This window comes from Phyllostomus hastatus, unplaced genomic scaffold (genome assembly GCF_019186645.2).
Source record: "Phyllostomus hastatus isolate PE091 unplaced genomic scaffold, TTU_PhHast_1.1 phas_contig_551, whole genome shotgun sequence".
NCBI lineage: Eukaryota > Metazoa > Chordata > Mammalia > Chiroptera > Phyllostomidae > Phyllostomus > Phyllostomus hastatus.
Window position 1 is genome coordinate 8,716,396 of NW_025333909.1, and position 13,939 is coordinate 8,730,334.

At 34.4% G+C, this 13,939-nt stretch overlaps 1 protein-coding gene across 1 annotated transcript in view; it reads right to left on the reverse strand.

Annotated features, from left to right (window-relative positions):
* Positions 1-13,939, reverse strand: part of POF1B (POF1B actin binding protein) — a 68,097-nt gene that overhangs the window by 15,158 nt on the left and 39,000 nt on the right. Inside the window, exons 7-9 of the mRNA XM_045847535.1 lie at positions 11,868-11,998; positions 6,926-6,953; positions 5,449-5,523 (exon numbers count right to left, since the gene is read on the reverse strand). Coding sequence (XP_045703491.1) covers positions 5,449-5,523; positions 6,926-6,953; positions 11,868-11,998 — 234 coding nt within the window. The remainder of the gene's footprint in view (positions 1-5,448; positions 5,524-6,925; positions 6,954-11,867; positions 11,999-13,939) is intronic.

The following is a 13,939-nucleotide window of genomic DNA, read 5'->3' on the forward strand; positions in this document are numbered from 1 at the left end:
TGATGAAGTAACATCATTTTCACAAGATAGAAATTTATCAAGAAATTCTCAAATTTACTTTTATTCTTTATTGAAATATTAGAAAAGATGACACGGTCAACCTTCAAATAGTAAAATACATCTTCCTAAGTATGCTGCCAAATGCATGGATTTTGCCTGCTATACTAGTTAAGTTTAACCTTAACAGATAGAAACATCTGAAATTATAAACATGTGGGATAGAAGTCCTTTTACTAGGTTAAACTACTTTTTTAAAAGAAAAATGCTTTTTTTTTTTTAAAGGCAATTGTCATTTCTTGAAAGGTGAACTAGAAATACTTTTTCCTGTTTCTCTTGCTAAGTTTAATTAAAAGCCCTGGATGTTATGTATGAAAAACTCTGAAAGGTGAAAAGACAGAAGTCTCGTTAGGATCACTGGGACCTGAAGAACAATACAGAAGTGAGTTCCCAGGATTTCTTTTTGCTTCTTATATCACAGGCTGGTGTTGGGAAAATCAACAACACAGAAACACCAATTGGTACAAATAAAAGTCCCTAGAAAAGCTTGCTCTTTGTAGCCAAAGGACCATGAAAATGGCAGCCTAGTAAGGTGAAGAACTTTTAGATTAATAATCACTCTAGTCCAGCTAAACACCACAGAAGAAAAGAATCCCTGCAACTCTACTCTTACCAAAACCATCAAAGGCCAGGAACCAAGCCTAGATTCTCCCTCTCAAGAGACCTTAAAAAGGTGCACCAATGCCACTCACTAGCTGGGTGTTAGAAAAGGGAGGGTGGAAAGATGGGGCTTTTGCTCCCACTGAGCAAAAATGAGACCTCAGGCATTGTGGTGCCTATTGAGACTATGAAAGGAGACTATGCTCTCACTTTATTCAGCAGGAGTGAAATACTGCCCCATCTCCCTGCTACAGTGATGTCAGAGGATGCTTAGCGGAGAGTAGGGACTGTTATCACTGCCCAACGGAAATGAGACCACTTAACTTGCAGTGTTTCCTTCCTATCTAAACCAGATCCTAAAAAAGCTGGGGCCTAGTAAAGAGCCACAATTCCTATCTCTGGTCAGGAAGAACAAGAAGCTTTTTCCCTGATAAAAGTAAGTAAAGGTTAAGTGGGGAACTTGAACTTCTACTCCCCATCTGGCAATAACAGACAGTGCTCCCACTTCCCCTGTAGTTCCAATATCAAAGGAGGCCTGCTAATATAGAAGATTTGGAGAAGATCCAGAGTCATAACACAATACTCCAAATGTCCAAGTTTCAATTTTATTTTATTTTTTAAAACTTTTGAAGAAATTTTATTTATTTATTTTTACAGAGGGGAAGGGAGGGAGAAAGAGAAGGAGAGAAACATCAATGTGTGGTTGCCTATCTCATGCCCCCAACTGGGGACCTGGCCCGCAACCCAGGCATGTGCCCTGAATGAGAATTGAACCAGCGACCCTTTGCTTTGCAGGCCCATGCTCAATCCACTGAGCCACACCAGCCACGGCAAGTTTCAATTTTAAAAATCACCCATTATTCCAAGAACCAGAAAAATCTCAACTCGATAAGAAAACAAATTAATAGATGTCAACATCAAGATAACAGAAATGTTAAAATTGTCTAAAAAGAATTTTAAAGCAGACATTAAAAATGCTTCAACAAGAACTTACTGACTTACATAAAAAAATAGAAAGTGTCAGCAACAAAATGGAAAATCTCAGAAAAGAAGTATAAAATATAAAGAACAAATTGATGAAAATTTTAGAATTGAAAAGCTCAGTAACTGGAAAACAAAAATCTCAATGGGTGGACTAAAAAACAGAATTGATCGTATAGTGCAAAGAATTGGTGAAGTTGAAGATAGAACAATAGAAAGTACTGAATCTAAACATCAGAGAGAAAATATATTGGAAAAAATTAAACAGAGACTGGGAGACCTGTAGGAGTATAAAACATATCTAACATGTCATCAAAATCTTAGAAAGAAGTAAATGTGGAGCTGAAAAAGTATTAGAAAAAAATGACTGAAAACCTCCAAATTAGCAAAAACCATGAACATACATATTCAAGGAATAGAACAAAGTCCAAATATGATCAACCCAAAGAAATCCATGCCCAGACAAGTTGGTCGGATTTCTTAAAACTAAAGATAAAATCTTGAAAGCAGTAAAAGAAACCTTAACTATTAGGAGTAATGTTTCTATTTACAGCAGATTTCTCATCAGAAACCATAGAGGCCAGAAGAAAGTAGCATACACTTTGTAAATGCTGAAGGAAAAGAATGGAAGAATTATCAACTACAAATTCTGTACGTAATAAAAATATAATTTAGGAATGAAGGGGAAATCACAACATTTTCAGATAAAGGAAAATAAAAAGAATCTATCACTAAAACCTACCTTAAAAGAACAGCTAAAGAGAAACCAAATAATACAAGGAACAATTTGGAGCATCAAGAAAGAAGAAATAACATATATATGTATATATTATATTATATTATTATTTATTCTATTTATTCTGTTATACTGTACCTGGAGATTATTATGATAAGTGAAACAAGCCTGTCAGAGAAAGACAAATACCATATGGTCTCATATATATATATGGAATCTAATGAACAAAATAAACTGATGAACAAAATTGAACCAGAGGCATGGATACATAGACCAGACAGGCAGACAGCTGTCAGAGGGAAGGGGACAGGGGGACTGGATGAAAGAAGATAATGACATTAGCGAAAGAACATATATGCATGACCCATGGACACAGACAATAGTGTGGTGAAGGCTGGGATTGGGGGATGGGTGGAGGCAGCAAACGGAGGAACATGGGGATATTTCTAAACACTTGGAAACATATGGGGACATATATACACTTACACATATATATATGTATATATATATATAAAGTTTATGTATACATGTATGTTTATGTATCTACACACACATATAGTAAAAGGTTGGAAAAAATTATACTGTGCAAACTTTTATCAAAAGAAAACAGGCATGTTATATTTACATTTGATAAAAAAGACTTCAGAGCAAAGACAATTACCAGGGAAAGAGAGGGCCATTACATAATGATAGAAGGGTCAGTCCACCAAAAAGACATAGATAGCAATTATGAATGTTTAGGAACCTAACAAGAGAGCTGCAAAAACATATGCAACGAAAAGCAATAGACTGAAAGGAGAAATAAACAAATCCCCAGTTATAACTAAAGACTTCTATACCCCTGTCTCAGCAGCTGGTAGAACCACTTGGCAGAAAAGTAGCAAGAATATAGAAGAACTCAACGACACTATCAAACAAAGGATCTAATCACCATTTATGAAAGACTCTGTCCAACAACAGTTACACATTCCTTTCATGTGCCCATGTAATATATAGCAAGATAGACCATATCCTTTACTTAAACAAAACTTAACTATTTCAAAAGAATTGAGTTCAAATGGAATATGTACTCTGAACACAATGGAATCAAACTAGAAATTGGTAACAGAAAGGCAACAGGAAAATCTCTAAACACTTGGAAACAAAACAATACACTTAAAAATAATCCACTGGTCAGAGCAAAAATGTAAAGGGAGATAAAGTTACCAGAAAAGGGGGTACAGGTAGGTATAAAGGGTAAGTGGGGGGTAAATGGCAATGGAAGGAGAGTTGAGTCGGGGTGGTAAACACACAATAGAACATACAGATGATGTATTCTACAATTGTACACCTGAAGCCTATATAGTTTTATTAACCAGTTTCACCCCAATAAACTCAATAAGTTAAAAAATAAGACAGAAATACACAGAACTGAAAGGAAATGAGAATACGTATCATAATTATGGGACACAGCTAAAGCCATGATGAGAGGATATTTATAGGAAAGGTCCCAAATTAGTCTCACTTCCTTTATCAAAACACTGGAAAAAGAAGAGCAAAATAAACCAAAAGTAAGCAAAGAAAATAAATAATGCAGACAAGAGCAAAAACCAGTGGAAGTGTAAACAGGAAAACAGTAGAGGAGACCACTAAAACTAAAACCTACTTCTTTTCGAAAGAAATCAATAAGCATGATAAACCTCCAGCAAGACTGACAAATAAAATCAAGGAATAGGAATGGAGGAGTCATGGACACGGACAATGGGGAGGATTGACTGTGGGAGTGGGGGCGGGGGGTGGTGAGCAATGGGGAAAAGGTGGGACAACTATAGCTGAACAACAGTATAAAAGGACAAGATACAAATTACTAGTATTAACAAATAAGGGATAGTAATACAGACCCTGCAGACATCAGAAGGGTAATTAGGGGATACTCTGAACAACTATAGCCATATAAATTTGACAATTTAGATGAAATGGACTATTTCCTTGACAACCACAAGCTACCACAACTCATCTAATATGAAACATCATTTGAATAGGCCTATGACTATTTAGGCACTGAATTTAGAATTAAAAAAAAAAAAGCTGCCAAACAAATATCCAGGTCCAGATATTTTTACTGAGGGTTCACGAAATGTTTAAAAGAATTAATACCAAGTCTATGCAGTGTCTTCCAGAAAGTAGAAAAGGAAGAACCACATCTCATTGCACTTTATGAAGCAAGTATTATTATCCTGATAACAAAACCAAAGATAATACAAGAAAATTATAGACCAATGTCTCTCATGATCTTAGATGCAAAAATCCTTAAAAGAATTTTTTTTTGTACAAATAGTCCATGAATGCACTTTGGATGAACATCCCACTTCCAGATATAATATTGAGGATGTCTCCAGGATTCAGGTTTTGTGGAGCATATACGTTCCCCATACCACTGTCTCTTTATAATACAGATTGTATTATGATCTTTCATTTCAGTTTTACAAATACGACACTAGGTCCAAAATTTGGATGATCAACAAAGCTTTGAGACCAAATGTCAAATTTAGAAATTGTCTTCTTTACACAAAACTAGATTATCTTCAGAATGCTTTCTTGCAAACACATGTGTTCTTTTTAGTCATATTCCCACAGTATTAATCTATCTCTCCCTTTATTGTAGGGGTATTGACTTCTCCAGTGGTCTCTAGCCTTCCTCAGTTTAGGAAAAGCAAGGCAGGAAGGAGAGACCAAGGGAATTCCATGTTAAGGAATAATACAGGGTGGGACAAAAGTAGGTTTACAGTTGTTTGTATGGAAAATAACACAATATTAATGAATAGTGAAACAAGAATAAACTCTGTGTTTCAGTCTCACAACTGTAAACCTACTTTTGCCCCACCCCATATTTCTAGAACATTTCCCTAAATGCTAGTAGTCATGTGTGTACTACTAGTGTTTGATGGTCTGACCAAACTATAATACAATCAGAATCTAATCAATTAATGTGAAAAATGATTTTATTAGAAAATTTCTGTTCTTAATTAAGGGAAGTATCTTAACCTAATGGTTTGTTAGTGTTGCTGTCACACCCACTCTTGACCCCAACTCACCTGCAGAATATAGCGAATTTGCTGTTTTGTAAACTCTGACAATCCTTTGGGAATCAAGGATTCAATGTCTTCTGACTGTAAGAAAAGAGAGGCTCATCCTTTAAACAGTTACACATTAGTATTTTAATCTTATGATCAGAGTTCACAGACTTTTGTGCATCGGACTTATTTTTAGAGACATCAAAATATTATTTTACATTTCAGGTAATACTTGTTACAAATTTCATTTCTGACCTTATCAGTTCTTACTTTGAAAACATAGATTGTACTCCATTCACCATGGAAAGAATCCTGAATTTCAGGCATTTTAGGGAAAAGCTTTGGACAACCAATCAAATGTTCCATGTCTATTTTTTAAAGATTTTATTTATTTTTTTGTTTATTTTAGACAGAGAGGAAAAGAGGGAGAAAGAGAGGGAGAGAAACATCAATGTGTGGTTGCCTCTCACATGCCCCGCACTAGGGGCTTGGCCTGGCCGACAACCCAGGCACATGCCCTGACCAGGAATCAAAGGAGGTCCTTTGGTTTGCAGACTGGCGCTCAATCCACTGAGCCACACCATCTAGGGCCCATTTCCATTTTTTTTTAAAAGAGCAATTTAAAAAGAAGAGAATGGTCTCTTAAATCCCATTAAACACTTTATTTCAATATATCTTTCAAAACCTTCTGGAAATTTTGTTTTGTGGTACATATGAAATTTTAGAGGCTGATTTTAAACAAGGAAAATTTGGGGAAATAAAATTATATTAAGGGTTTACTGAAAATTTACACAGAGCTGTGGTGACTTTTGAAAGCTAATGTTGCCACAACAATTTAGAACCTTAAACTAATTTTAAGTGAGAAGTTGATTTAAACTCAATATTTTTAAAGGCAATTTAGGGCTTATTGAATAATTGTAATAAATGCAATACATCAATACATTGGAAACAAAGATAAAAATTAACACAAGAATGTTTCATTACATTAAATTCTGTTCTTTCTCTGGTTGATGACTTATTTCATTTAAAGTACTTATTAACAAGATGTGCATATATAATAAAATTAATACTTGTAGGAATACTTCAAGTTGCTGGCTAATTGTCATGGGACATACAAGTTCTCAAAATACATTAAAACTGAATTTGCTATTTATTTAATTAATGTAGATTTCAGTTTTATAAAGCAGAGAATATGTGGTCAATGCAATTTTAAATGTTCTGATGAGCAAAGACAAATTCAGTCATAAGATGGCAGCTGATAAAACTTTTTGTATGAGTGATTTAAGATTACTTTTATAGTGATTACAAAGATATAAATGGCTATATCATTTTAAAAGCAAAATGATCATTATTTCTTGTTCTCAGGTTCATCAAGAGACCAAATGAACCTGTGCTCCCAGTCTAATAAAGGTACCAAACTAAAATAATATAATTAGTGCAAATATCAGAATTTACTTTGCAATCAGCTATGTTTGAATTTAACTTTCTTTGCACTTACCTCATCTGTGGACTCAAAGTCCTGTTTGCTGTAAAAATGAAAAAGAAAGATAGATAATAAAAGAAAGATAGATAGGAAAATATATACATTGATAATATATGAATATTAATGTTCTAAATATTTTATATCACCTTTTTAATGTATCATTACAGCACCAATTCAAGTTATAGTGCAAATGAAAAAATTAAATAACTAAATGACACAAATATGAAGATAATTTTCCTGTACTAGTTAATCTGTTCCAAATAAATAATAACCAAATAACAAACTAATAGGATATGCAGAGTTGGTTAGTAGCATCCATTCATACCAGTCTGTTTGAGGCTACATGGAGAAGTCCTCCATGCCTGGCAATAAATGCTACCTGAGTGAATAAATAATGATTATGCTTCCCTTTTCTCCTTGCATTGCTCCTTTTCAATGTTGATTCCACCTTCTCTCTACAGTGTGTTTCAAGTTGTATCAAAACCCAAACTTGCAAGATAAGACTGAGTAACTCATTCAATCTACACTACAATATAATTAGCAGAGACAAAGCTTAGAGGGTATTTGAATGTTTGTATAGGAACAGACCTTGAGCGACATGGCCAAACTTTTAGTATAATAGAACTTCCAGCATCAAAATGAGGGTTTGACCATGAGGGTTGGAAGGCCCTTTTTGAAGCCATGCTTGGTAAGCAAATGCTGAGAGAAAATTGCTGGTGATTATATTGGTCTGGCATTGTCTTTATTGGGGAGCAGTGAAGGCTGGGAAGGATGCAGTTCTAGTGTTGTCAATGGCAACAGACGGGCCTTTATTTTTGCCTGCTTGCTCCCACTGCGCTTAGTGGAAGAATTGGGCCCAAAATACATGCAGTAAACATACTTCTCAAACAAAAAAACAGTACACATGTTCTGAAAGCAAGATAGAATACATTACAGTACAATAAGACAGTCTTAGAAAATCATAGATATGTGATTGTCATATCCTCAGTAAAACCAGGAACATGTTTTAGAGACATTAAGCTAGTACATTTCAGCTAGCTTAATATTACATTAGCTAGTACATTAAGCTAGAGATATTAAGCTAGTTTCCACATTTACCTTCTAAGTAACTATGAGTAATGTATTGCTTATTGAAATAAATGAGTCACTCACTGTGCAAAATCTGTTGCATGCATTTATAAAAATGTACAAGGTAATGTAGAGAAGAGCTGAAGATTCCATTTCCCAACACATAACTGCATATGCCGAATCATGTGTATATATGTATGTATGTATGTATGTATGTATCTATATGGTATTTCCTGTGTCACCCAAAATAATAGAAATTGTTGAGCGGCCCTAGCAAAACAAAATCAAGTATCTTCTACTTATTTAATATTTACTAAAGTAAATACATGCATATATTGGAAGGTAAAACAAGTTAAAATATGAATCACATTGCAGTTTTAGTAGTCTTGCATTACTGTTAATTGAAGTTATCACTGTATTAGCAGGCCTTTTATGTTTAAAATTTGAATTCCAATGCCGATCTAATGCACATGTGCTCAGTCCCTTACTGTTTTCTACAAATAAGAAAGCAATACAAAGAAACAAAACAAGAAACAGCCAACAGCCCTTAATATTAGGATATTAAAGAGTATCCAGAATGGTTTTATGAGACAACCTCCTGTAATGTTGACCCTGGAGCACACTCCTTGTTGAGTTGCAACCTGGAATGCAAAGTGGAGACAAAAGAGGAGGGAGAGATGGAGAAAGCAGAGAAACGGAGCAGAGTGGGAGGTAGAGGTGGAAAGGTCAGTGAGGATTGCCTCTCTATTCAGCACTGGGGGTGGAGGCTGGAATTACACTGGGAAAACAAATAAAGTGGCACTCACTTTATACCCTCTCATCTCCCAAAGAAGAAACAAATGTAATATAGGAAAAAAAAAAAAAAAGAAAACAGGAAAGGAATGAAGGGAAAAACCCTGACAACCTTATGAGCCACAAAAACACTTAAACACCAAAAGTTTGACATCCTCTCCATCATGGAGAGTTTAATGTGGAGAATAACTTTAGATTTTGTTTTTGGTCTTTTTAGCTACTCTAGGAATTAAATTCAAAGCTTTGCAGTGCTTAATTACACATTTAGGTCATCCATGTGTATTTAACCAAACCCCTCAATTAGAGGAAGTTATTTCAAAACTCCATATTACACCTTTATCTGGATAATTGTTATGAAATAATTGAACTTTCCTTGGTAGGTTGCTTTGTCTACTTCGATTTAGTATGAGACTAATAAATTTAGAATATATTGAACTCTCCTTCTGAAAACCTTTATTGAGCAGTGACATTGTCAACGCCACATGTTCTGCATTGTTTTGGGGCAACATAAAACACAAGTATTATGTTGTCTTGTACTTTATACAAACATAATTGTTCCAAGGCAAAATTTCCTCTGTATAAAATTGGTCTAAATCCTGTGACTTTTCAAATGTGATGATTCAAAATTTTGATAATTCCTTTAATTTGTCAGCAATATTGTTTAAGTGATTGGTACTTAAGCAATATCTAGTAGTGAAAACAAATTTCTCAGAGTCCCAGATCTTGCCACTTGTGTAGCCCGAGGTCAGCGATTTTCAACTTTTTTCATCTCATGACACATCTAAACTAATTATGAAAATTCTGCAGCACACCAAAAAACATATTCTAATTTTTGCTAATCTGTAAAAAATAGTTATAATTTTGGTTCATTCAAACAGGGGAGCTTTAGTTATGTTGGCTGTTGTTATTTTTTTATTTGACAATCTAAGGGAAAAAAGATCAGTGCCCCTGAGTAAGTAGTCAGGTATTGCATGTTTTAAAGGTTCTCGAGGTTCTTTGGTTGAATATCACTGCCTTAGGTCTATTTTCAAACTTGAAAATGTATCAGAATCCTCTGGGAAGAGCTTATTGCTCAGCTCTACCCCCAGAGTTTCTCATTCTGTGGGTTTGTTTTCTAAGTTCTCACATTACGTTGATGCTGCTTGTAAGAAATCTATGAGAGAAATATTATTATAGCCCCTATTTTATGGATGAAGAAACCAAGGAACAGAGAGGTTAAACAAGTTAGTCGATATTATACATCTGGTATGTAACCAAAGTTGGAATGTGAATCTGACATAGGAAGTCTGGATCTATTATCAGGGTACTTAACAGTGTGTGTCTATATTCTCCTGATTTTACAAAGGGATACTTTGATAGAAATATTCACAGGGCATTATGAATGCACAGAAGAGGAACACGGAGAGCAAAATGAATATCTAGGCACCACTTTGCAGAAAAACTAAGTCATAGTTTATAGCTAAAGAGTACTAAAAATGTTTCAATTCATCTCAAGCACTTAGAAAGCATGTGACTTTGAGTTAACAACCTACCCTTTTTGCGTCTTCATTTAAAACATTCTAGCATTCCTGTGCAAATTAAGATAATACAGAAAAAGCACAGTGTGGCACTTAGTACACGTTCAATAAATAATTGACTACTCAGAGTGAGGGAAAAGAGTTTAAGATACTGACTTATATAAATGGATGAATCTGTGAAATAGTTTTTTGGGTAATCAGAGAAAGTGTTGATTAGTATAAACAGTAATAAAGGCTTAGCTTCCAAAATGGAAATCATGCATTTATAATGACTCCAATTCAAATAAATGCCTGTGCTTTGCTGTAACAGTGTTTAACTGCATGGATGTAGCATTCATGATGTTAACTGTTAATGTAACTGTTCATTCATTCATTCATTCATTCATTCAACAAAGATTTACTGAGTCTCCACTAAACCAGTCATCAGGGAAACCAGGGTCAATAAAACAGCCCTCATGGAGCCCTTCTAACTCTTTGGGTAGTGGAGGTTGGACACTGGGTGGAGGAGATAGCGATTTAAGAAAAACAATAAATAAAGCAGAGAGTTAAACTAATTCAGAACCGGGATTTTTTTAAGTGGGAAGGACAAAAAGATCCAGAGGCAAAGCAGTTGAGAGTAATCATAAGCAAATGGTTGCAGTCATGAATATAAAAGCAATAAAATTCAGGGAGAAAGAAGCTTAACATGGAGAGGAAAATGTGATAAATGGAAAAGAAAAGAGATGCACAACAGATTAAAATGTCTAAGAAATACTAGAATCTAGTTTGGGAGTCAGAACTGGAAAAAATTCTACTGACTTTCTCCTATAGATTTTTATGAATTTGTGGAGCTTTCCAAGATTTTGCCTGATAGATGACCACAAACACAGGGTGAGACAGAAGTGAGTTTACAGTCAGTATGTGAAACAGAGTTTATTCTTGTATTATTATTTATTAACTATTGCATTACTTTTCATATGACTAACTATAAACCTACTTTTGCCTCATCCTGTATAATGGGACTATGTAGTAGAAAAAATTTTGGAAGTGTGTAACATATATATTTTATTTATATTACTTTATAGATAGTCATATAATTTATATTTGGTATATTGTATGCAATATAATATTAAAATAGTATACAATGTTTATAATATATAACATTGAATGCATACTGAATGCTGGCCTTCATATGTTGACCACACATCAGCAGAAGAAACAGTAATGTGTTGGCAGTGGGATTGTGTCTTGTATCATCAGTGTAGTATGTTAAAACAAGTCATAGTATATCATGCATTTTTTAGCTCTTTGTCCAAGAGGCTGCATGTGCCATAAAAATACATTACAAAAGAAGGTGTACAGAATTCTTTACTGATCCTAAAGGGCTGGTATGACCTCTTTGATGATTTTCAGAAAGTAAATTAATTCTTAAAATGAGCCATTTGCTATATCTCCTTATATAGTTGTGCTGTTTCTCCATTAAAAGTACTAGAGTTTTGCTGTGAACCCAAAACTTCTCTAAAATGCTTTGTTGAAAATACTAGATTATCATAAAATATTCGATAGCTACACTATCAAGGCAAATGATATATTTACCGTACCTTCCTCCAATTCTCTGCAAATGTTCTAATAGGCAGTGATATAGATCTGTATTTTTGCGGCTTAGATCAGCAAGTAACTCTCCAAAATATTTGGGGTCCAATTTTTCAGGGCCATCATCCTGAATCACCACCTGAAGAAAACATCAACCTCAATTATAAACAATATCGAGTATTTCTAAATTCACAGATGTTTTTGATAGAAAATGAAAAAATGAAATAACCAATTAATACAAGTAACTCATTACAAGGTTATCACATAAATCAAGCTACTGAATTTGTTTGCATCTGGAGTATACATTTTTTTCAATATAGGAGGAATTTAAAGGAAAAGCAACATTGTAATAACATTTTTAATTTCATTTCACACAAGTCTAAATGACCTAAAAATGCAAACTTGAATAATTTATATAAAAGTTCTGGAATATAGATGCTTACATAAAACAGTAAAACAAGTAAATCAAAATCTCTGAATTGCCCATTATCACCACATGGCTTACCCATCTGTCCCATTTTGGGAAAAAAATGTGAAACATTTGAATTATACTGACTACAGAAGAATTAATTTCATTTGGACTTGCATCTTCCCAGTGAAAGTCGGCCTGATTTATTAGCATATCTTAAAGTTAGAATAAATAAATCTTCAATTCCATGTGTTTGTATGAATTTCTTGTTGGATGCCATCCATTTATTACTTAGACTGAATAGCCAATCAATCAGATATTGGAAAGAGTAGCTCAGGGCCAAATATAGAAAATTCTTAGACCCCAGACACTTCTGAAATCCTAAACACAAAGCACTATGAATAGAGTCCTAAATAAGACCTATTCTGCCTATCTGGTGTGGCTCAATGGATTGAGTGCCGGCCTGAAAACCAGAGGGTCTCTGGTTCCATTCCAGGTGGGGGCACATGCCTGGGTTGTGGGCAAGGTCAGGCCCCCAGTAGGGGGAGCATGAGAGGCAACCACATAGTGATGTTTCTCTCCCTCTCTTTCTCCCTCCCTTCCCCTCTGTCTAAAATAAATAAATAAAACCTTTAGAAAAAAAGAACTATTCTATTAACTTCCTATCTTTTGGTACCAATCTTTTCAGTAATGTTATCCACCTTGCCTAACATCTCCAAAGCAACACTACCTGAAGGTTAATAAACTGGGTTGCATGTCATACTATCTTTGATATTGCATGTGGGACAAAGGTGCCCTATAAAAACACATATTCATAAGTACATGTATGATAAATGAACTTCAATTTTTTATTTTTTATTGAATTTATTGGGGAGACATTGGTTAATAAAGTTACATACATTTCAGGTATACAAGTCTCTAACATGTCATCTATATATTATATTGTGTGTTCACCACCCCAAGTCAAGTCTCCTTCCATCACCATCCATTCTTCCTTTACCCTCTTCTACCTGCCCCTGCTCCCTTTCTATCTGCTAATCACCACACTGTTGTCTTCATGAATTACTTTTTTTTTTGCTTAATCCTTTCACCATTCTCACACAGCTCCTCAACTCCCTGCCCATCTGACAGCTGTCAGTCTGTTCTCTTTATGAGTTACTTTCTATTTTGTTTGTTTATTTTCTTCATTAGATTTCATATATAAATGAAATCATATAGTATTTGTAAGGACAGTGTATTCAATAAATGGTGTTGGGAAAATTGGACAGATCCATGCAAAAAATGAAACTACACTACCTTCTTAAACCACACACAAGAAAAAATGGATTAAAACTTTTAGAAAAAAATATAGGCAGTAAAATCTCAAACATTTCTCTTAGTAATATTTTTTTCTGAGATATTTCCTTGGACAAGGTAAACAAAAGAAAAAGTAAACAAATGAGACCACATCAAACAGAAAAGTTTTTGCACAGCAAAGGAATCCATCAACAAAACGAAAAGACAACCAACTGTATGGGAGAACACATTTAGTATCCAAAACTTATAAAGAACTCATATGACTAAACACCGAAAAAGCCCAAGCAATTGAATTAAAAATGGGAAAAGGACCTGAATAGATACTTCTCCTTAAAGGATATGCAGATGGCCAACAGATATATGAAAAAATGCTCA